General features: G+C 43.6%; 1 protein-coding gene and 1 long non-coding RNA gene across 2 annotated transcripts; both read left to right on the plus strand.

Moving 5' to 3' along the window:
• The first annotated feature begins 243 nt into the window (after positions 1 to 243).
• Positions 244 to 25,382, plus strand: LOC115168869 (segment polarity protein dishevelled homolog DVL-1). Its single transcript, XM_029724397.1, has 12 exons — positions 244 to 439; positions 7,917 to 8,055; positions 8,308 to 8,401; positions 8,521 to 8,590; positions 10,351 to 10,490; positions 13,930 to 14,006; positions 14,437 to 14,504; positions 14,745 to 14,822; positions 14,975 to 15,109; positions 18,541 to 18,708; positions 18,932 to 19,150; positions 24,030 to 25,382. Exons 1-12 carry the CDS (start codon positions 244 to 246, stop codon positions 24,581 to 24,583), a joined length of 1,938 nt encoding a protein of 645 aa, XP_029580257.1. The 3' UTR covers positions 24,584 to 25,382.
• LOC115168095 (uncharacterized) lies at positions 19,163 to 21,380 on the plus strand. The gene is made up of 2 exons (XR_003870619.1): positions 19,163 to 20,303; positions 20,651 to 21,380. It is a non-coding gene; the product is annotated as an uncharacterized LOC115168095 (long non-coding RNA).
• Positions 25,383 to 25,626: the final 244 nt, after the last annotated feature.

Genomic DNA, 25,626 nt, shown 5'->3' on the forward strand with positions numbered 1-25,626 from the left:
TCACAGGCACCATCTGGGCTTTCAATGGCCCTCCTCATTAGTATCAAGCAGCTTTGGACAGAAAGCATCCATCTCCTCTCAGGGTATCTGGTCATTAATGACACTTAGTGAAACACAGATCACATACCACACACACACAATAACACATCATTTGAGATGAATCCCTGTGAGGTTCTCCTCACTGTACAGATAATGCCAGACAGAGGTGCATTGAACTTGGGACAATGCAAGAGATTTGGAGACATGGTATGGAATTATGAAGGTGTTTTGTGTGTGTTTCCTTGTTATCCAAATAAACTGTTTAAATGTGTGTATTTCAGTGCCAACGCAGTAAGCAGTCGGGATGGCCTGGACACGGAGACGGGTACAGAGTCCCTCCTGAGCCACCGTAGGGAGAGGGAGAGAGAACGCGCACGTAGGAGAGCACGAGAGACTGAAAGTGAGGAACAATACACACATGATTGGGCGAACTACCTAAGTACAGTACGTGTGGTACTGTAACACCAATAACACAAATCACAACATTATTACACATCATTGTATCAATATACCACTCTGGGGACATTGTTCACTCATATCCCAAACGGGTGGAGAGTAAACAATGTCTGAAACAAATCAGAGGGTTCACAGAGTGCAGAATTGTGTGAGAACAATAACAACATAGATCTTTTGGTGGCAGGTAAGTGGAATACTTTGACCAGGATTGCTTGTGGCGCTGTCTGTCTTTCCCAGCCACCTATCTTGTGTTACCTAAGTGGGACTCAGGTTCATGGTCAGAGGCTATTTTCCAGCTGATGGTTTAACCTCAGGATCTATGGGAGTGTGTTGATCTCATTACACTTCATGATGTATAGCTGCCTTTTGGTTATCGTGGAGATGTGAAACCAGCATTGTATGTTTTTCCTGTTGGGAAAGTACTGCAGTTTGTATTCAAAGAAACTCTTTATTGTTGGCTATTTTATCCTTACTGCGTGTACACATGTCATAAACAATGGATATGATAAACTCTCAGTAAACTCACAAGACAATTGGTTCAGAATAAGTCATACAGTATCTATTTGGTTCAGAATAAGTCATTCAGTATGTATTTGGTTCAGAATAAGTCATACAGTATGTATTTGGTTCAGAATAAGTCATACAGTATGTATTTAGTTCAGAATAAGTCATTCGGTATGTATTTGGTTCAGAATAAGTCATTCAGTATGTATTTGGTTCAGAATAAGTCATACAGTATTATTTGGTTCAGAATAAGTCATTCAGTATGTATTTGGTTCAGAATAAGTCATTCAGTATGTATTTGGTTCAGAATAAGTCATACAGTATGTATTTGGTTCAGAATAAGTCATACAGTATGTATTTGGTTCAGAATAAGTCATACAGTATGTATTTGGTTCAGAATAAGTCGTACATTATGTATTTGGTTCAGAATGAGTCATTCAGTATGTATTTGGTTCAGAATAAGTCATTCAGTATGTATTTGGTTCAGAATAAGTCATACAGTATGTATTTGGTTCAGAATAAGTCATACAGTATGTATTTGGTTCAGAATAAGTCATTCAGTATGTATTTGGTTCAGAATAAGTCATTCAGTATGTATTTGGTTCAGAATAAGTCATACAGTATGTATTTGGTTCAGAATAAATCATACAGTATGTATTTGGTTCAGAATAAGTCAAACAGTATGTATTTGGTTCAGAATAAGTCATTCAGTATGTATTTGGTTCAGAATAAGTGATACAGTATGTATTTGGTTCAGAATAAGTCATTCAGTAAGTATTTGATTCAGAATAAGTCATTCAGTATGTATTTGGTTCAGAATAAGTCATACAGTATGTATTTGGTTCAGAATAAGTCATTCAGTAGGTATTTGGTTCAGAATAAGTCAAACAGTATATATTTGGTTCAGAATAAGTCATTCAGTATGTATTTGGTTCAGCATAAGTCATTCAGTATGTATTTGGTTCAGAATAAGTCATTCAGTATGTATTTGGTTCAGAATAAGTCATTCAGTATGTATTTGGTTCAGAATAAGTCATTCAGTATGTATTTGGTTCAGAATAAGTCATACAGTATGTATTTGGTTCAGAATAAGTCATTCAGTAGGTATTTGGTTCAGAATAAGTCATACAGTATGTATTTGGTTCAGAATAAGTCATACAGTATGTATTTGGTTCAGAATAAGTCATTCGGTATGTATTTGGTTCAGAATAAGTCATACAGTATGTATTTGGTTCAGAATAAGTCATTCGGTATGTATTTGGTTCAGAATAAGTCATTCGGTATGTATTTGGTTCAGAATAAGTCATTCGGTATGTATTTGGTTCAGAATAAGTCATACAGTATGTATTTGGTTCAGAATAAGTCATTCGGTATGTATTTGGTTCAGAATAAGTCATTCGGTATGTATTTGGTTCAGAATAAGTCATTCGGTATGTATTTGGTTCAGAATAAGTCATACAGTATGTATTTGGTTCAGAATAAGTCATACAGTATGTATTTGGTTCAGAATAAGTCATTCAGTATGTATTTGGTTCAGAATAAGTCATTCAGTATGTATTTGTTGTTACTAACCATGTTTGCATCCACAGTTTTTTTTTGGGCGTAAAGAAAAATCACGACAGTTGTGATGGAAACAGGTAGATTTAGTACAATTTTATAAATGCAGACAGATACTTAGTTTTTTTGGCATGGTGGGATCTTGTTGTGTCTGTAAAATTAATTATGCACGAAATGGTGGTGGAAATGTCTTTACGCGCAAATATTGATATATTAACCATCATATGGAAGTAAACTTGGAGTCACGCGATGACATGTTGTGTGGTCCTCCCACTGCGACTCATCAGCAGAGCATGTGGTTTATTAGGCTACAGATGAAATAAATGATAAACTTCACTGGGTGGTGGAAGTGCACGGTGATGAGCTTGATGCTCCTTTCCAATAAATATCGAGGGTCTTATTCTGGTGACATGATGATCGATGCTTGGCTGCAGTTTGACAAATGTAAATATTATCTTATCCATAATAATCTCATACTATCCTACCCACACAGCCTACCCCCACTGTATCTGCAAGCTGTTGGCTAGAGTGCACGTGCGTAGACCAGAGTAGACACATTTTCTATTTTACCCAACAGTTTTTGTGACCAAACTATCAGTATAGTAGAAAATGTGATGGAAACACATTGAACGTTCGATTTTTATTTGGTCCATGAAAACTTAAGCGAAAAAGTACATTTTGTGTGCACTAATCCGCAACAAGTCCATTTGGTGGAAACACCACTGTTGGAAAATGCACATATTTTCTTTATGCAGATTTTAGAATCTTCACGTGAAAATCTGACGCCAATTGGATGGAAACCTAGCTAGTGTCATGGACATGTTTTGGCACGGCGCTCAGTTGAGAGTTCTAAGGTTACTTGAAGAGGAGGAAGGCTTCCTCTCTGTATCCTCCTTCAGGGACATTCCTTTCATCAAACCACTCTATTTTTCAGAGAGTAACTAAGCACATGACATATCTACACTCTTTCTACACTCACAATTCATTTGTGCAGTGTGGTGCTTTAAGAAATACAAGGTGTGTTTAGCAGCAAAGTCTGAAAAAACAATGACAAGATTTAAGATGGCCAATTGGTATATTATAAGCAAGCCTGGTTCTTCCAATGATAATAGTCACTCATTCTTCCACCCTTTTTCCTGTTTATACAATACTTCTGGATCTGGTTAAACAGTGTGACGATATGGGTGTATATATTTTCCATTCAACATAAGGTGAAGGACTTTCTCTCTACTGTAAAGCGTCAGCTTCCAGTCCCGTCTGTCCCTCTGTTTCTCCTCCATCCATGCCCACAGCAGATAGAGCCAGAGATAGTCCTTTATCTCTTTATCTCTTTATCTCATCACTCCATCTTTTCCTCCACTGATCTGCTGTTCACAGCGAGCCTGGCTGTGTGGATCCTGCAGCTGCAGGCTCATTAACCAAATAGTCATTCATTAATGTGGCTTAATTAGGAGGAGCATGATAACACATCAGACTGGTTGGTACTGTAGGGAAGAGAGAGTACAACTCATCTGTGTGTGTTTGTGTACGTGTGTGTGTATCTGTTGTCCTACGGGGAGGCAAACTACAGAACTGGAAGCATGTAACCCGACTCTTCTCCTCTCACTACAGCCTTTTGTTTTTATAGTCACTCTCTTAAGTTCCGATTTGAGAAACAGAAAATAGGGCTGTGTGTCATGGACCTGTGTCCTTCTCTAGAAATATCAGCTGGTAGTAGCCCCTATGTTGAAGGAGTAGTAATCTCTCTCTCTCTCCTCACCCCCTACCTCCCTCCCTCCCTACATTTGGTTTCCCTGCCAGCCTGCCTGCTAGTTAGTTAGTGATAATTAAATGAGTGCCAGGGAACAGGACATGTCCCTCTTGGTGAACACACTGCTTAATGGATCATAAAAGCTGCCCTACACTGCTCAATGTAGTCCAATTCAATTAGACTTTATTTATTTAGGGCTCTTTATACAATGTCATGGTGGACACTGTATCTGTGTCCTTGACTTAGAGACTCACGCCCATGCAGCACCGTGTAAGTTATCCTGCCGGGCCCTGCAGCGGTAGAATAGCAGGAATTCCCCTCTTTCTTTAAGTGCCACTGTGTGAATGCAGTGAACAGAGGAGGGTGAATCAAAGTGTTTTAACCGAGGTTAACAAATCCCTTGTTCTCTCGTTTCTGGCTGTAGGTATGTGAGAATGAATGGATGAATAATGCAGTGTTTGACAGGTAGAGGAGTGGACATAGCTATAGGGCCCGCAGGATACTGTGGATGAATGTGAGAGGATCTGTTCAGGGGGTTTAGCTCTGCTACCTGCACTGGGAGAGGAGGGGGGTAGGACGGGAACAGACGTCCATGACTGTCTGTCTGGGTATATCACGCTATGGCTTTGGCAGGACTATTTTGACATCTACAATAAGTGTATTGATTCTGGAATAGTCTTACTATTCACTGTATAATAGCCTAATCAACATGTAGACAACATGTATGCAGTATGTTTCTGTTCAATAAGAAAAGTAATGGAGGTCAAATGATAAATTCCTATATTTTTTGATATACTTGGAACCTAGTGTTTTGCGACATTTTCCGTTTAAACATTTGCTATCATGCGAAGTGCATTGTGATGCAGGCGTTAATGACCTGATAGCACAATCACCTGTGGCGGTCAGAGATATGCCTGTGCATCATATCAAATCCCTTCACCTGCTGGGCTCTCTCTGCACGCTGTGGAATGCATTTCTCTGATAGGTCAAAGAGGGATTATCAAACATTCTATAGTCGCGCGCCATGGGATGGGAGTGCTGGGTAAAAATTTTGCGCGCTCCCAATTCCTTCAGTTTCTCAGTGCGTCGCAAGAGAGCACTGTCTCTCTCATCTGACTCTCCCACGTTTGAGGTAAAGCAAATTTACTCATGGAATCGCTGTATAGGTAGATTGTAGTCCACTAGCTGTTAAATTATAGATTCATGTGATGTAATTAAATAATAGACTTTGTTTTATTTTAGGTTAATGCAGGTTATTGTGAGTCTCACCTATTCAGCAATAAATCAAAAGGCTATCTGTAGATGACCTGTTATTTTGTGTTCGATTATTTAGGCAAATTTATATGTTTGCAATACTAGTAAAGAAATGCATTCTACTATATATGGCTGAATGTGGAAGAAACTATTTATTGTCTTTCAGCTGCAGAAGAAAAATGTAGATGGGCTAGTGTTTATGCTTAAGAAAGCGATTTCTTCCTGCTGTAGACTACCTTCGATTGAAGAGGTTGCCACATTTATTCATGGGATAAGGAAATGTATTTTTGGAGAACCTAATGTATTCGTTTTCTCCTGTCATAATTCTTTATTCCTTATCAATTATAGCCTACATAATCACCTTATAATACCGTAGGCTAATACCTTAGTTTGAGCTGACATATGACATTTCCATCCCTCAGGATAATAACTTCATAGCTCAAGAATAATCATGAAATTGGAATCTCCAAATCCAATCTGACTAATGGAGGATAAGAGCCAGCTTTGACACTAAAGGTGTTACAGTTCACAGCACAATATCCCAAAACAGAATAGGTTTTCTTTTTTTATTATTTTTGATTATTGTTTGTCGAGTATTGTAGCAGATAAATCAGCCTACCACAATGCCCAGGACTGTAAGAGTCAGACATTTGCAGGAGTTGAATAAGTCAAGATATCTTGCTGTGATATACCTGAGAAAAACTGACAACATATTATATTGAGTGATTATCTCTCCTCAAGTCACAGTACCATTCTCCACATTTACTCTTTTATTTCGGTCTTTTTTCACCGCCTTCGTTGTAGATAAGGACTGGAGTCTGCCAGCGGCCTGTCATTGGGCAGAGATCCTGATTCCTCTCAAAGGGGTCGAGAGAGAGAAGCACAGGGACAGACCACTACACAGACACCAGGCAGTCTGAGTTTTGCACCTGAGACAAAACTCTGCTGTTTAGTTGTGTGTGTGTGTGTGTGTGTGTGTGTGTGTGTGTGTGTGTGTGTGTGTGTGTGTGTGTGTGTGTGTGTGTGTGTGTGTGTGTGTGTGTGTGTGTGTGTGTGGTTACGTATCCTGGGAGGAGGAGGATTGTACAGCTCTTTAGAGAGTCAAAGTGTATGTATTTGCACCCATTGGGGTCAGTCAGTAATGGGCACCACCACACTATTGGAATGTTTTGGTCGCTCGCGGAGAACGCAGGGTCAGTCACGCCCTCGGCGCTTTGCCAGAGCCTTCCAGCCAATCCGCTGTCACCCTGCTGAGACAGGACCCCGCCTCTTCCACTGTACGTATGGGTGTGGGGGAGAGGTGTTAGGAATTTGGGACACAGATGTTATTGTTTTGGTTGATCACTGTCTCTTATTAAAACATGAATTGAAGCCTATCATTATGGTATCATAATCATTTCACGATACACTGACTGCACCATTCGAAATGATCATGTTCATTCTGTAAGTCCATTCAGTGAAAATGTGTTAGTCATAAAACTGCCATACAGTTACTTTGCCATGTTTGTAACAGAACTTCCCTCTGTGATTGTGAATCCTCTGTGTAATAGTGAATCCTCTGTGTGATAGTGAATCCTCTGTGTACTAGTGAATCCTCTGTGTACTGGTGAATCCTCTGTGTACTAGTGAATCCTCTGTGTACTGGTGAATCCTCTGTGTACTAGTGAATCCTCTGTGTACTAGTGAATCCTCTGTGTAATAGTGAATCCTCTGTGTAATAGTGAATCCTCTGTGTACTAGTGAATCCTCTGTGTACTAGTGAATCCTCTGTGTACTAGTGAATCCTCTGTGTAATAGTGAATCCGTAGTAAAAGTCCTCCTTGGCCCAGTTTAAATACATTTTAGCAGACACTTATCCAGAGTGACTTAAGGGAGCAGTTAGGGTTGTGCCTTGCTCAAGGGCACATCCACAGATTTTTCACGTAGTCGTGTCAGGGATTCGAACCAAAGACATTTCAGTTACTGGCCCAACGCTCTTAACTGCTAGGCTACCTGCAGCCTCAATTTGTTTCTGATATCCTCTTGGGTTGATGATATTTCAAGCTTTTTCAGAAGCCAAGTGCACTGGTTGGTAATCTCTCGCCTCTTTCTCTGGTGCTTTCTACACTGGCCTTTCACCTCTTCTAAATCCCTGTCTTGATTTCCCATTTAATGTCCTGATCCTGTCCTTAATACTACAATCTCCTCTTGGTGGTTTCCTATAACGCTGGGAAATGTTTCTCTCATCGTTTTTCATATCATCTCTCCAACTCATTCAGCTCTGAGTTGTCCTTCACAGTATTATGTCATGATGTGAACTTGTATCAAAGTGTTAATATCTTACCTGTGGTTGTTCTTGTGTGGTTCTCCTCCCCAGTCCCTCGTATCAACGGCCACTCTAAGTCGGAGCGCACAGCAAGGGACTCTGCCATGGGCTACGACAGCACCTCAGTGATGAGCAGTGAACTGGAGTCCAGCTCCTTCATCGACAGTGAGGAGGATGAGGACGCCAGCAGGTAGATGGTCTTTCTCTCTCTCTCCCTCTCTGTCTTTTCTCTAATTTCCCTCTTTTCATCAGTGGTTCTTTACTGAAATCAACAAATCTCCCGCTTTTCCTGCTCCAGGGGAGCTGCCCTGCGGCTGACCCTGTGCTGTTCCCCAGTCGTGTATGTTGTGTGTTGGGCTGGGTACTGTGACAGCAAAAGTCACCAAATTTCCGTTGTCTCTGTATAATGGAGCAATAAAGATTACATTGTATTGTGTCTCAGACTCAGCAGCTCCACAGAGCAGAGCTCGTCTTCTCAGCTAATGCGCAGACACAAACGCCGCCGACGGAGGCACAAAGTGGCCAAAATAGACCGGGTGAGCTCACCTTGAAAACTGTACTGTTGCACATACATGTGTGTGAGTGAGAAAGGGAACAAGAACGGTTATGTGAGTATGTACCTGACACACTAAGTTTCTCCCTCTCTCTTTTCCAGTCTTCGTCCTTCAGCAGCATCACAGATTCCACTATGAGCCTCAACATCATCACTGTCACACTCAACATGGGTAAGGACTTCCCCTTTTCCTCTCATTTTCTTTCATTTATGCCTTTCTTTGTACACAACTATTTTTAATACAAATATCATCAGTGTACTCGGTCTTTAAACCCCGTATAGTCTTTAGGCTACAGAGCCTTCGGAAAGTATTCAGACCCCTTGACTTTTTCCACATTTTGTTACGTTACAGCCTTATTCTAAAATGTATTAAATAAATACTAATCCTCAGAAATCTACACACAATACCCCATAATGACAAAGCGAAAACAGGTTTTTAGAAAATTGTACGAATGTATAAAAAAAACAAAAACAGAAATACCTTATTTACGTAAGTATTCAGACCCTTTGCTATGAGACTCAAAATTGAGCTCAGGTGCATCCTGTTCCCATTGATCCCTTGAGATATTTCTACAACTTGATTTACCTGTGGTAAATTCAATTGATTTTAGAGGATTTGGAAAGGCACACACTGTCTATATAAGGTCCCACAGTTGACAGTGCATGTCAGAGCAAAAACCAAACTGTGAGGTTGAAGGAATTGTCCGTAGAGCTCCGAGACAGTATTGTGTCGAGACACAGATCTGGGGATGGATACCAAAAACTGTCTGCAGCATTGAAGGTCCCCAAGAACACAGTGGCCTCCATCATTCTTAAGTGGAAGAAGTTTGGAACCACCAAGACTCTTCCTAGAGCTGGTCGCCCGGCCAAACTGAGCAATAGGGGGAGAATGGCCTTGGTCAGGGAGGTGACCAATAACCCGATGGTCAGTCTGACAAAGCTCTAGAGTTCCTCTGTGGAGATGGAAGAACCTTCCAGAAGGACAACCATCTCTGCAGCACTCCACCAATCAGGCCTTAATGGTAGAGTGGCTAGACGGAAGCTACTCCTCAGTAAAAGGCCCATGACAGCTGGGTTGGAGTTTGCCAAAAGGCACCTAAAGACTCTCAGACTACGATAAACAAGATTCTCTGGTCTGATGAAACAAAGATTGAATTCTTTGGCCTGAATGCCAAGCATCACGTCTGGAGGAAACCTGGCGCCATCCCTACTGTGAAGCATGGTGGTGGCAGCTTCATGGTGTGGGGATGTTTTTCAGCGGCAGGGACTGGGACACTAGTCAGAATTGAGGCAAAGATGAACGGAGCAAAGTACAGAGAGATCCTTGATGAAAATCTGCTCCAGAGCACTCAGGACCTCAGACTGGGGCGAAGGTTCACCTTCCAACAGGACAACAACCCTAAGCACACAGCCAAGACAACGCAGGAGTGGCTTCGGGACCAGTCTCTGAATGTCCTTGACTGGCCCAGCCAGAGCCCGGGCTTAAACCTGATCGAACATCTCTGGAGAGACCTGAAAATAGCTGTGCAGCGACGCTCCCCATCCAACCTGACAGAGCTTGAGAGGATCTACAGAGAAGAATGGGAGAAACTCCCCAAATGCAGGTGTGCCAAGCTTATAGCGTTATACCCAAGAAGACTCGAGGCTGTAATCGCTGTCAAAGGTGCTTTAAGAAATTTGTGAGTTAAGGGTCTGAATACTTATGCAAATGTAATATTTGAAAATAATTTTTAACAATTTAAAAAATACTGTTTTTGCTTTGTCATTATGGGGTATTGTGTGTAGATTGATGAGGGAAAAAAACTATTTAATCAATTTTAGAACAAGGCTGTAACCTAACAAAATGTTGAAAAAGTCAAGGGTCTGTATACTTTCCGAAGGCTCTGTACATGAGACTTTTAACTGACCTCCTCTCTCCCCTCTCTCTTCCAGAGAAGTATAACTTCCTGGGTATCAGTATAGTGGGGCAGAGTAACGACCGGGGGGACGGGGGGATCTACATCGGCTCCATCATGAAGGGAGGAGCTGTAGCTGCAGATGGCAGGATAGAACCTGGGGACATGCTCCTACAGGTACACGACACTACCACCCACTACAAATGAGCCTTACATTCATTTTCTAGGAAGTATAATAAGCTTAAAGTATATTTTGTGTTCTTTATGAGTTATTTTTTTGGTTCTATTTTTATGGTCTGTTGAGGGAAAGCAAATGTGCACAAATGTCCAGTGAGCAAATTTCTTTGTGATTATTATAGTTATTATTACAATGATGATCGGATACTGTGTTTCAAACAATGTTTATGTTAATGAGTTCTAACAATAAGGTAAAGGGGAAACTGGAAACTCTGACCTATTGAAACTCTGACCTATTGAAACTCTGACCTATTGAAACTCTGACCTATTGAAACTCTGACCTATTGAAACTATGACCTATTGAAACTCTGACCTATTGAAACTATAACTTATTGAAACTCTGACCTGTTTACAACCAACTGTTAATGGGCTTCGTCACCTTCCTTCCCGTAGCCCTCTATCCTACATGTTGCCTCTCCTTTTCCTTCCTGTTGTTTGTTCTCTTTGATGTCTGTATGGCTGGACTCAGACTAACCTCTCTGGCCACGCCTTCTCTTGTACACACAGTGGCTGATCACTTGTTATTGTAGATCCAGCATGTCTCTTTAACAGCATGTATTGTAGATCAGCATGTCTCTTTAATATGGGCAGGTGGGACGGAAGCATCCCACCTGGCCAACATCTGGTGAAATTGCACTGCGCGAAATTCAAACGACAGTATTATAAATATTTAACTTTCATAAAATCACAAGTGTAATACATCAAAATAAAGCTAACTTCTTGTTAATCCAGCCACTGTGTCAGATTTCAAAAAGGCTTTAGGGCGAAAGGAAACCATGCGATTATCTGAGGATAGCGCCCCGCATACAAACACATGAAAAACATATTTCAACCAGGCAGGTGCGACACGAAAGTCAGAAATATAAAAAATGCCTTACCTTTGATGATCTTCTTCTGTTGGTACTCCAAAAATTCCCAGTTACATCACAAATGGTCCTTTTGTTCGATAATGTCCTTCTTTATATCCATAAAAACTCAGTTTAGCTGGCGTGCTTCAGTCAATAATCCACCCAGTTTCCCTCCATCAAAAGGCATACAAAATGAATCCCAAACATTACTAATAAACTTTCCAGTCAAAAGTCAAACAACGTTTATCATCAAACCTTAGGTACCCTAATACGTAAATAAACGATACAATTTAAGACAGAGAATCGTTATTGTCTTTACCGGAGAAAAATACCAAAGAATGCGCTCTCTTCCACACGCTTGGAAACGCTACAGCCAAAATGGGAGCCACCTAGAAAAACGACAATTTCTGGCTCATTTTTCCAAAAACCAGCCTGAAACTCTTTCTAAAGACTATTGACATCTAGTGGAAGCCCTAGGAACTGCAATCTGGGTGGACTTGTAATAAAACTGCCATATCAGTTCTGTTATACTCACAGACATAAGCTTAACAGTTTTAGAAACTTTAGAGTGTTTTCTATCCAAATCTACCTAATCTATCTAATTATATGCATATCCTAGCTTCTGGGCCTGAGTAGCAGGCAGTTTACTTTGGGCACGCTTTTCATCCGGACGTCAAAATACTGCCCCCTACCCAAGAGAGGTTAACAACATGTATTGTAGATCAGCATGTCTCTTTAACAACATGTATTGTAGATCAGCATGTCTCTTTAACAACATGTATTGTAGATCCAGCATGTCTCTTTAACAGCATGTATTGTAGATCCAGCATGTCTCTTTAACAACATGTATTGTAGATCCAGTATGTCTCTTTAACAGCATGTATTGTAGATCCAGCATGTCTCTTTAACAACATGTATTGTAGATCCAGTATGTCTCTTTAACAGCATGTATTGTAGATCCAGCATGTCTCTTTAACAGCATGTATTGTAGATCAGCATGTCTCTTTAACAACATGTATTGTAGATCCAGCATGTCTGTTTAACAGCATGTATTGTAGATCCAGCATGTCTCTTTAACAACATGTATTGTAGATCCAGTATGTCTCTTTAACAACATGTATTGAAGATCAGCATGTCTCTTTAACAGCATGTATTGTAGATCCAGCATGTCTCTTTAACAACATGTATTGTAGATCAGCATGTCTCTTTAACAACATGTATTGTAGATCCAGCATGTCTCTTTAACAGCATGTATTATAGATCCAGCATGTCTCTTTAACAACATGTATTGTAGATCAGCATGTCTCTTTAACAGCATGTATTGTAGATCCAGTATGTCTCTTTAACAGCATGTATTGTAGATCAGCATGTCTCTTTAACAACATGTATTGTAGATCCAGCATGTCTCTTTAACAACATGTATTGTAGATCAGCATGTCTCTTTAACAACATGTATTGTAGATCCAGCATGTCTCTTTAACAGCATGTATTATAGATCCAGCATGTCTCTTTAACAACATGTATTTTAGATCCAGCATGTCTCTTTAACAGCATGTATTATAGATCCAGCATGTCTCTTTAACAACATGTATTGTAGATCCAGCATGTCTCTTTAACAGCATGTATTGTAGATCAGCATGTCTCTTTAACAGCATGTATTATAGATCCAGTATGTCTCTTTAACAACATGTATTGTAGATCAGCATGTCTCTTTAACAACATGTATTGTAGATCAGCATGTCTCTTTAACAGCATGTATTGTAGATCCAGTATGTCTCTTTAACAACATGTATTGTAGATCAGCATGTCTCTTTAACAACATGTATTGTAGATCAGCATGTCTCTTTAACAGCATGTATTGTAGATCCAGTATGTCTCTTTAACAACATGTATTGTAGATCAGCATGTCTCTTTAACAGCATGTATTGTAGATCCAGCATGTCTCTTTAACAACATGTATTGTAGATCCAGCATGTCTCTTTAACAGCATGTATTGTAGATCAGCATGTCTCTTTAACAACATGTATTATAGATCCAGCATGTCTCTTTAACAACATGTATTGTAGATCCAGTATGTCTCTTTAACAACATGTATTGAAGATCAGCATGTCTCTTTAACAACATGTATTGTAGATCAGCATGTCTCTTTAACAACATGTATTGTAGATCCAGTATGTCTCTTTAACAGCATGTATTGTAGATCCAGTATGTCTCTTTAACAACATGTATTGTAGATCCAGCATGTCTGTTTAACAGCATGTATTGTAGATCCAGTATGTCTCTTTAACAACATGTATTGTAGATCAGCATGTCTCTTTTCAACCCATAGGATAGGATTTATTAGCTTTTATATGCTTCTGAAAACCTTACAACAGTGCCCTGAGATGAACTTGTAGAGAACTGATTTCAATAGCAGAGTCATAAATCATTTTATGTTTCTTTATTCACTTGTCCGTTTTGTCCAACTACTTGTTCATTTTAAAGACATGATCCGTGTAAATGTACGGTAACTGTTTCGTTGTGATCCTCAGGTGAACGATGTGAACTTTGAGAACATGAGCAACGATGACGCTGTGAGGATCCTGAGAGAGATCGTCTCCAAAACAGGGTAAGAACAGGACTGTGTTACAGTGCAGGATTTTTAGAGATAACCCAGAAAACATTTCAAGAGAATTTAAACTGTTGCATGGGAAGATGGTCACAGGTCAGGACAGACAGACAAAGGACATGGCTATTGGGTAAATACAGGATTTAAAAGATGAGCAATGGTAAGACTCTGGAGTACATTAGGATTGTATTAGCATATCAGTGATATGCTGACTGGTTAGATTGGATAAACAGTGGGTTTGAATTTCAAGCAGCTTCTGCATTGTTGACTGTTGCATAATACAGACTAATATTTCTCTCCATAATCCTTCTAGTTCATCCAAACATGACTTATTTTTTCCTATCGTTTCCTCTTGTGCTTTTAACTGCACAGGAGCTATAGAAGTGAGTAGAAGGTATTGTTACTGACTGTCTCCCCATGTGTCCTCCAGTCCTATTAGTCTTACTGTGGCCAAGTGTTGGGACCCGTCTCCGCGAAGCTACTTCACCATCCCCCGGGGTAAGACACTTACCAATGTTCCACCAACAACAGATTATTACCATTTACAAACAGGGCTCTCAAACTCAGCTGGAAACTCGCTTTTTGAAAACCTTTTGAAAAACAAATTGGATGTGCTTGTAACTTATAGCAGAAGTTTGAGCACAAACTATCAAACTTACAGTAGATGATGGAGATTGTGTGTGTGTGTGTGTGTGTGTGTGTGTGTGTGTGTGTGTGTGTGTGTGTGTGTGAGATCAGCTGAACCAGTGAGGCCCATCGACCCTGCTGCCTGGATCTCCCACACCACCGCCCTGACCGGACCCTACCCACACTACGGTATGACCACACTATGACCACAGTCACACACACAAACTACTGCAATCACTAGACATAGCTGCACTTTCACAGTCCTAGAAAGGCCACATACTGAACATTTTGTCAGTCACTGTCTGTGAATGTGCTGTGTCTCAACCTCCTCTCCCCTTCAGAATTTGACGACTTGCCACTATCTGCGAGTAAGACGGACATGGCAACCATCGTCAAGGTGATGCAGCTACCTGACTCTGGTCTGGAGATCCGGGACAGGATGTGGTTGAAGATCACCATCACCAATGCTGTCATCGGTGAGAGGGAGGGGACGCTGACTACTAATAATAATGTATTATTAATAATACTTTTTTTCAGTAAAATGGCGCCGGAAGAAATGGCAGCAGTTTTACTGCCGACCAAGGAATTGTGCTATTATGTGGGGTTTTTTCACGTTATTTGTAACTTATTTTGTACATAATGTTTCTGCAACCGTATCTTACGGCAAAAAAGAGCTTCTGGATACGAGGACAGCGATCACTCACTTCGGATTAGACAAAGATTTTTTCTACAACAAGCAGGACGCACAGGACATTCCCCAAACACCCGACAGGGCCGACATCCCCGTTATTTGCAAGAGGAAGCGACGCAGGTACAGAGGACAAAGAGCCGGATGCCTCATGAGGACCCGGAGAAGGCGAGTGGGAAAGCTGCCGTTACCGTCAATACTACTCGCCGACGTGCAATCATTGGACAATAAATTAGACGAGGTACGATCACGAATATCCTACCAACAGGACATCAAAAACTGTAATATCCTATGTTTCGCGGAATCGTGGCTGAATGACGACATGGATAGTCAGCTAGCGGGATACACGCAGCACTGGCAAGATAGAACAGCACACTCCGGTAAGACGAGGGGGGGCGGTTTGTTCATATTTGTAAACAACAGCTGGTGCACGAAATCTAAGGAAGTCTCTAGATTTTGCTCGCCTGAAGTAGAGTATATTGTGATACATTGCAGCCCACACTACTTGCCTAGAGAGTTTTCAGCTATACTTTTCGTGGCTGTTTATTTACCACCACAGATGGATGCTGGCACTAAGACCGCACTCAGTCAACTGTATAAGGAATTAAGCAAACAGGAAACCACTCACCCAGAGGCGGTGCTCCTAGTGGCCGGAGACTTTGATGCAGGGAAACTTAAATCAGCTCTACCAAATTTCTATCAACATGTTAAATGTGCAACCAGAGGGAAAAAAATCTAGATCACCTGTACTCCACACACAGAGGCGCGTACAAACCTCTCCCTCGCCCTCCATTTTGTAAATCCGACCACAACTCTATCCTCCTGATTCCTGCTTACAAGCAAAAATTAAAGCAGGAAGCACCAGTGACTCGGTCTATAAAAAAGTGGTCATATGAAGCAGATGCTAAACTACAGGACAGTTTTGCTATCACAGACTGGAACATGTTCTGGGATTCTTCCGATGGCATTGAGGAGTACACCATATCAGTCACTGGCTTTATCAATAAGTGCATCGAGGACGTCGTCCCCACAGTGACTGTACATACATAGCCCAACCAGAAGCCAGAAACATTCGCACTGAGCTAAAGGGTAGAGCTGCCGCTTTCAAGGTGCGGGACTCTAACCCGGAAGCTTACAAGAAATCCTGCTATGCCCTGCGACGAACCATCAAACAGGCAAAGCACCAACACAGGGCTAAGATTGAATCATACTACACCGGGTCCGACGCTCGTCTTTTGTGGCAGGGCTTGCAAACTATTACAGACTACAAAGGGAAGCACTGCCGCCAGCTGCCCAGTGACACGAGCCTACCAGACGAGCTAAATCACTTCTATGCTTGCAACAAACTAGAATGGTCCAAACACACCAAGACATTCGTGAAGAGGGCACGACAAAGCCTATTCCCCCTCAGGAAACTAAAAAGATTTGGCATGGGTCCTGAGATCCTCAAAAGGTTCTACAGCTGCAACATCGAGAGCATCCTGACTGGTTGCATCACTGCCTGGTACGGCAATTTCTTGGCCTCCGACCGCAAGGCACAACAGAGGGTAGTGCATACGGCCCAGTACATCACTGGGGCTAAGCTATCTGCCATCCAGGACCTCTACACCAGGCAGTGTCAAAGGAAGGCCTTAAAAATTGTCAAAGACCTCAGCCACCCCAGTCATAGACTGTTCTCTCTACTACCGCATGGCAAGCGGTACCGGAGTGTCAAGTCTAGGACAAAAAGGCTTCTCAACAGCTTTTACCCCCAAGCCATAAGACTCCTGAACAGGTAATCAAATGGCTACCCGGACTATTTGCATTGTGTGCCCCCCCCAACCCCTCTTTTACGCTGCTGCTACTCTCGGTTTATCATGTATGCATAGTCACTTTAACTATACATTCATGTACATACTACCTCAATTGGGCCGACCAACCAGTGCTCCCGCACATTGGCTAACCGGGCTATCTGCATTGTGTCCCACCACCCGCAAACCCCTCTTTTACGCTACTGCTACTCTCTGTTCGTCATATATGCATAGTCACTTTAACCATATCTACATGTACATACTACCTCAATCAGCCTGACTAACCGGTGTCTGTATATAGCCTCGCTACTGTATATAGCCTCGCTACTGTATATAGCCTCGCTACTGTTATTTCTCACTGTCTTTTTATTGTTGTTTTATTTCTTTACTTACTTATTGTTCACCTAATACATTTTTTGCACTATTGGATTGGGCCTGTAAATAAGCATTTCAGAGTAAGGTATACCTGTCACGTCCTGACCAGCAGATGGAGCTAGTGTTTTAGTTTTGGGGTCAGGACGTGGCATGTTTGTGTTGTGAATGTTTGTGGATGATTGGGACTTCCAATTGAAGGCAGGTGTGTATAGTTGCCTTTGATTGGAAGTCCTATATAGGTGTGTGTGTTTTTCTTTGGGGTTGTGGGTGGTTGTTTTGCACTGTGTTTTCAAGCCTGCAAACTGTTGCTGTCGTGGTTTTTGTTTCCTGTGGATGCTTTACTCTTTTTTTGTTAATTAAAATATGAGTATCCACACTTCCGCTGCGCTTTGGTCCTCCTTCCAACAGCACAAAGTATTTTGTGACTATACCTGTTGTATTCGGCATACGTGACAAATACACTTTGATTTGATTTATTTGCCAGCCATTTAAAATTACTAAATTAAAGGTTTTTAGTAAGTTGGACTTAAACCAGCAAATACTTCCCTTACTCTTAGTGAAACTGTGACGTCTGTGCAATACGTATTTTCTTGATATTGTCGACATCACATCAATCAAGTAAGTAGATGTTGTGTGGTTAGTGTTATAGTACAATAGAATCATATTGTCACGCTGGTATAAAGGATTAGCAGACAGGCGCAGGAATACACAATAAGGGTTTTTAATACACCCAAAACAAACACGTATATAAAACACTGGGATGTACCCAAACTAAAGAGCGAGGGTAAACCTTGATGAATGACACGGGACGAGACCCGTAATACACAATGCACAAAACACACAGCACAGGCTGAGACAATGCATAGGTACTCACACGACCAACGGACATGGGAACAATAATCGACTGCCCAATGGGGAAACAAAGGGCACAAGTACTAATCAGTGGGAATAGGGGACAGGTGTGCGTAATGAAAGTTCCGGAGGGATCCGTGACACGTGTTTGCTGTTGTAGTGCAGACTACAGTCTTCTTGACCAGTGTGTTGTTGCTGTCAGGTGCTGACGTGGTGGACTGGCTCTACTCCAGGGTGGAGGGCTTCAAGGACAGGAGAGATGCCAGGAAGTATGCCAGCAGTCTGCTGAAACATGGCTACCTGAGACACACCGTCAACAAGATCACCTTCTCAGAGCAGTGCTACTACACCTTTGGAGACCTCTGCCAAAGTACTGACACTGAGCCACTTTGCCAAGAATATATTATGTACTGTATATTTTTATTACAGGTGTATTATACCTGTGTTAAATATACTGTAGATTCCAATGGCAGTGTTTTTATTTACCTGTCGTGAGATGGACTACCTCACAATAGATGTCACTAACTCTTTCCTTCCTTCTGTCTGTCTGTCTGTCTCTCTCTCTCTTTCTCTCTCTCTCTTTCTCTCACCAGACATGGCGTCTCTCAACCTGAATGAGGGTTCCAGTGGTGGGGGCTCTGAGCAGGACACCCTGGCCCCCCTCCCTCCCCCTGCCACCAACCCATGGCCCCTGGGGGGCCAGCCGTTCCCCTGCCCTCCCTTCCCCTCCGCCCCTCCAGGCTTCCCACCAGGCTACTCAGACCCCTGCCACAGTTTCCACAGTGGGAGTGCAGGCAGCCACAACAGTGAGGGTGAGTCTGCAGGGCTACTAACACTAGCATCCTTATCAATAAAAACTTGATTTGTTTTTATTGATATTTTAGAGGAATCGTCACATGACATTATGGCTGTTACTATTCATGACAGCTAATGTCAACTGTTGACGAAGTATTGTATTTAAATTCCATAAGGCATGTGCCTGTTAATCTTAGCCTGTTTGCCCTGCCGGGAAATGAAGTTGACACACACACAGACATATTTATTTGATAGAGTGTGTTCTAAAATGGTCTTATATTGTCAATGTCGATCATGATTCAACATGGTTCATGCAGGGGACAGCTCTTCAGTACTGGCTGTGTAAACTAAGTACCTTATCTGCTTATGGCTGATTTTTGCTAGCATGAACATATCAACTGACGTCCCAGCCTCCCATCAATATTGACTGAGCCTATGTTTGATAGCAACATTAGACAATACAGTGCTCTGTTGCTGCTGCACTGTTTGTAATTGTGCCGACATGGCACCGCACCGAGGGAGAGTGGAATCAGGCTGGTGTGGTAATTAGTTAATATGGAGGGCCGTTTCTCGTCTGTTTTACGTGTCATCATAGTGCTCTTCAGTCTGATTTCCCAGCTTCTGTTCAAATCACCAAGAAATCAATCACCCAGGCGTTGTTATTCCCATTGCATTCCATCCTTATTGTCCTGGAGTGTTCTGAGTGGAGGAGAGGTTTGATACAGTAATGATACAGAGGAGGGATCAGGATTAACTCTCAGTAGGACAGTTGTAGGACTGAGGCTTGTTTACATCTCGTATTTATCTTTTCCATGAATTGTTTTGATTGACATTTGCAGTTTTTTTTATTTGGCAATTCCAGGTGGGCATTTGTGGATTTTCATTGTGTGTGTGTGTGTGTGTGTGTGTGAGAGAGAGAGAGGACGTTAGTTGTGTTGCCCTTTTCCATGAGTAGTACAGTATCTAAGGACATTTTCTAACTCATCGTTCGGTGAGAGAGCTGTACAGGTTAGGCCACAGTTGGACCAGAACAGAATGAGGATAGACTTCACTAGAGGTAGGTAGACTGGGTTAGACAGGTTAGGCTGGGCTGGGAGGTGACAGCAGTAGACTGGGTTAGACAGGTTAGGCTGGGCTAGGAGGTGACAGTAAGTAGACTGGGTTAGACAGGTTAGGCTGGGCTGGGAGGTGATAGTAAGTAGACTGGGTTAGACAGGTTAGGCTGGGCTGGGAGGTGACAGCAGTAGACTGGGTTAGACAGGTTAGGCTGGGCTAGGAGGTGACAGTAAGTAGACTGGGTTAGACAGGTTAGGCTGGGCTGGGAGGTGACAGTAAGTAGACTGGGTTAGACAGGTTAGGCTGGGCTGGGAGGTGATAGTAAGTAGACTGGGTTAGACAGGTTAGGCTGGGCTAGGAGGTGACAGTAATTAGACTGGGTTAGACAGGTTAGGCTGGGCTGGGAGGTGACAGTAAGTAGACAGGTTAGGCTGGGCTGGGAGGTGACAGTAAGTAGACAGGTTAGGCTGGGCTGGGAGGTGACAGTAAGTAGACTGGGTTAGACAGGTTAGGCTGGGCTGGGAGGTGACAGTAAGTAGACTGGGCTAGACAGGTTAGGCAGGGCTGGGAGGTGACAGTAACTAGACTGGGTTAGACAGGTTAGGCTGGGCTGGGAGGTGACAGTAAGTAGACTGGGTTAGACAGGTTAGGCTGGGCTGGGAGGTGACGGTAAGTAGACAGGTTAGGCTGGGCTGGGAGGTGACAGTAAGTAGACAGGTTATACAGGTTAGGCTGGGCTGGAAGGTGACAGCAGTAGACAGGTTAGACAGGTTAGGCTGGGTTGGGAGGTGCCAGCAGCAGACTGGGTTTAGACAGGTTAGGCTGGGCTGGGAAGTGACAGTAAGTAGACTGTGTTAGACAGGTTAGGCTGGGCTGGGAAGTGACAGTAAGTAGACTGTGTTAGACAGGTTAGGCTGGGCTGGGAAGTGACAGTAAGTAGACAGGTTAGGCTGGGCTGGGAGGTGACAGTAAGTAGACTGTGTTAGACAGGTTAGGCTGGGCTGGGAGGTGACAGTAAGTAGACTGTGTTAGACAGGTTAGGCTGGGCTGGGAAGTGACAGTAAGTAGACTGTGTTAGACAGGTTAGGCTAGGCTGGGAGGTGACAGCAATAGACTGGGTTAGACAGGTTAGGCTGGGCTGGGAGTTGACAGTAAGTAGACTGGGTTAGACAGGTTAGGCTGGGCTGGGAGGTGACAGCAATAGACTGGGTTAGACAGGTTAGGCTGGGCTGGGAGTTGACAGTAAGTAGACTGGGTTAGACAGGTTAGGCTGGGCTAGGAGGTGACAGTCAGTAGACTGGGTTAGACAGGTTAGGCTGGGCTGGGAGGTGACAGTCAGTAGACTGGGTTAGACAGGTTAGGCTGGGCTGGGAGGTGACAGTAAGTAGACTGGGTTAGACAGGTTAGGCTGGGCTGGGAGGTGACAGTAAGTAGACTGGGTAAGACAGGTTAGGCTGGGCTGGGAGGTGACAGTAAGTAGACTGTGTTAGACAGGTTAGGCTGGGCTGGGAGGTGACAGTAAGTAGACTGGGTTAGACAGGTTAGGCTGGGCTGGGAGGTGACAGTAAGTAGACAGGTTAGGCTGGGCTGGGAGGTGACAGTAAGTAGACAGGTTAGGCTGGGCTGGGAGGTGACAGTAAGTAGACTGGGTTAGACAGGTTAGGCAGGGCTGGGAGGTGACAGTAACTAGACTGGGTTAGACAGGTTAGGCTGGGCTGGGAGGTGACAGTAAGTAGACAGGTTAGGCTGGGCTGGGAGGTGACAGCAATAGACTGGGTTAGACAGGTTAGGCTGGGCTGGGAGTTGACAGTAAGTAGACTGGGTTAGACAGGTTAGGCTGGGCTGGGAGGTGACAGTCAGTAGACTGGGTTAGACAGGTTAGGCTGGGCTGGGAGTTGACAGTAAGTAGACTGGGTTAGACAGGTTAGGCTGGGCTGGGAGGTGACAGTCAGTAGACTGGGTTAGACAGGTTAGGCTGGGCTGGGAGGTGACAGTAAGTAGACTGGGTTAGACAGGTTAGGCAGGGCTGGGAGGTGACAGTAACTAGACTGGGTTAGACAGGTTAGGCTGGGCTGGGAGGTGACAGTAAGTAGACAGGTTAGGCTGGGCTGGGAGGTGACAGCAATAGACTGGGTTAGACAGGTTAGGCTGGGCTAGGAGGTGACAGTAAGTAGACTGTGTTAGACAGGTTAGGCTGGGCTGGGAGGTGACAGTCAGTAGACTGGGTTAGACAGGTTAGGCTGGGCTGGGAGGTGACAGTAAGTAGACTGGGTTAGACAGGTTAGGCTGGGCTGGGAGGTGACAGTAATTAGACTGGATAAGACAGGTTAGGCTGGGCTGGGAGGTGACAGTAAGTAGACTGGGTAAGACAGGTTAGGCTGGGCTGGGAGGTGACAGCAGTAGACAGGTTAGACAGGTTAGGCAGGGCTGGGAGGTGACAGCAGTAGACTGGGTTTAGACAGGTTAGGCTGGGCTGGGAGGTGTGTGTAACTCTGTTGTTCCCTCTGTTTCTGCTGGGCAACGGTAGACTGATGGACCAGGTAGTCTCAGGACTCTGGGGAACCGGTAAGCTAACAGCTAACCCACTCTCTGCTACCTCTCTCCTTCTCCTTTTTTATCTATCTCTCTCAATCCATTGCTATACATTTTTTAATCTTGCCTTAATTCTTGCCTTTTGCGCTCTCCCTTCTCTGCATCTCAATTTCTTTGTCTTTCTCTCTCTATATCTCTTTCTCTTGCTATATAAATATACACCATACCACAGCTTAAGGTTTTTCTTTTCCCGTGCCTCTCCCTCTGAGTGTGTTGGTGTCCATACTGTTTCTGCTCCTGCAGCTGTGTCTGTGTGACTTTCCTGACCGTCTGTTCTCCATCTCTTGGTCCTGTGCTGCTATAATCTCAGACTGAGAGGTGCATGATTCAGGATGATCAAATCAGGCAAAATCTTGCACTATCATTCTCACTGATAGGGGGCAGTCATGAACCACTTTACCCAGTACTGTTGTGCTCATTGCTTATTGAACGGAGGGGAAAATGTTTGATAATGTGATAATAATGATGTAATGTTTACACCTGTATCAATACGATCAATGTGATCTTTCTCTGTACAATTCAGCAATGGAATGCTCTTTCTTTTTAAAAGCAAATCATAAAAGCACCATTTGTGTTGATATTATCAATGCAGTATGTTCCCATTTTAAAATGTGTCTTTGATGCAGGTGTATCGTTACATTTGCCTGTGACTGTTGGCAATGAAGGGCCTGATTCAATCAGATCTGCATAGCCGATGTTTTGACGGTGTTTGAGGTGGAGCTGTCAAATCCACAACGGCTCCCGGCATTGTACCTAAAGCGGACATTGCCATTGGCTGCACGGAGTCACATTAACAAAAATCCCATGCAGCCTTGTTTACAAATTTGAACACTGGAATGTGAGATGTAATCTACACCTCGATTAGGCTGTTAGAAATCCTCATCATTTAATTTCATGATTTTCAATTTGAGCGTCATTATTACTATATGGCCTATACTTTCTCATTCTGAACTTCTAACGGGAGTGGGACGGGTATGACTGCCTGAAAATGATCCCAAGAGAAGCTTCTCACTGATTTGACAGCTACAACGCAGTTACACCTACATTACGACACCGCCAAAACATCAGCTATGCGGCTGTTGGCTATCGCCGGTTAAAGCTTCAACTGATTGAATCTAGGCCTAGGTCTGTCATGTGGATGAGAATTATAATGAATGTCCAACCTCCATCATTATCATAGCAATGGCAGCCAATTAACCAGATGTGTGGCTACCCAGCTGACGTGTGTGTCCCTCTCTCCTCTCCTAGGAAGCAGAAGCAGTGGATCCAACCCCAGCGCAGGGACAGGGAAGGGCCCTGGCCGAAACTCCTCCCCACAAGTGAAGGGTCACAGGTCCACATGCAGTGAAACAGAGCCAAAGGGCATCCGAGGAGCAAGGCGCCCTGGCGATAGGTCCGCCAGCCAGCAGAGTCATCACAGCAGCCATGTCCACTCAAGTCACAGCCACGCCCGCTCTGGTTTCAGCCACGCTCAGTCTCACAGGAGTCACTGTCATTCACAGAACAGCCACACCCACAGCCACACATCCTTCATCTACAAACACGCCCCTTTCACCAAGCCTGGGCCCGGCTCGTGTGGCCACAGCGAGCGAAGCCACGCCTCCTCCTACGGCCCCCCCGGCCTGCCCCCCCCATACTGCCTGTCCCGGCTGGCCTCTAAGACCTCCGTCAGCAGCAGCACCCCTCCTGGGGCTCCCCCGGTACGGGGGCTAGGAGCCGTCCCCCCTGAGCTCACGGCTAGCCGCCAGTCCTTCCAGCACGCTATGGGCAATCCCTGCGAGTTCTTTGTTGACATCATGTGACAGACAGGACAGTGCCTTGTAAAACCTTGCTGAGCACAAACAAGCCCCCCCCCCCGTCCTACCCCTCGTCCGTCCCACCTCACCTTCTCGTCTTTACCCCATTTGCTACTGACTAATCCTGAGTTGAGAATGTAGACGCTGGTCCCCTCCCTCCCCATGCTGTCACAACGGCCCCTCGGATGTCGGAGCAGGGGAGGAAAGGAGACAAGAGCACAACAGAACTGAAGAGAGTCCTGCTATCACAAAAACACACAGAGCCTCAGTGTCTGATCAGAACCCCCAGCCAGCTCTTTTGTATTGACGTGACGTGAACAGTTTGTGAAATTGATGTGAGTGGTGTTCAATGTGGTGATCCTTGTGAGCTGCCACACAGACAGTCCAGTCCCGAGAGCATGTAGTTACTCTATGTGGAGTACAAGCACCTGCTGTTTGTTGAATCAGACGTCCAAGCCAACTGACTGGGTCTGGATCTCAATCCCCCAGACCCACCCGGACAGAGCTCTGGAAGAGGGAAGCCTCACTGGAGGCTCTGGACTCTGAGTCAGCCTCCTAGAATGTCGCCCTTTACACAAACTTCTACTATTTGGCCAATCATACCAAAACTCCTGCTCTAACTGACTGACCTGCTATCTTATCCGGTCTGCAGGGGGACCGTGACATATTCTAACTAGTCAAAGCTAGCCTTGGCCTATTTGACAGCCCTTGTATTTGTCCAACTAAGGGAGGCACTGTAACCAGTTAGTTGAAACTATAGGCTGCTTATCTGCATGACTATCTCAACTGCTTTAAAAGGAAAAAACATATTAATTTTGTTAAATATTTGAAATTTGGGGCTTGGGCCTCTCGCCAAAGGTCTAAAGGAAGAATCCATACACTGGAGAATGTTTGATGTTATTTATGTGATCATGATGTTGCATTGACGGTCAGTGTCGTACCTTGTCTCGCTCTATGGCTGACACACGTAGACACTCAGTCAGACATCGTTTCCCTCTGTGAACCACTGTCCAAGCTGTGCTTTGTTCAATGCATCATTTATTATTGCA

The sequence above is a fragment of the Salmo trutta genome, chromosome 30 (genome assembly GCF_901001165.1).
Source record: "Salmo trutta chromosome 30, fSalTru1.1, whole genome shotgun sequence".
Taxonomy (NCBI): domain Eukaryota; kingdom Metazoa; phylum Chordata; class Actinopteri; order Salmoniformes; family Salmonidae; genus Salmo; species Salmo trutta.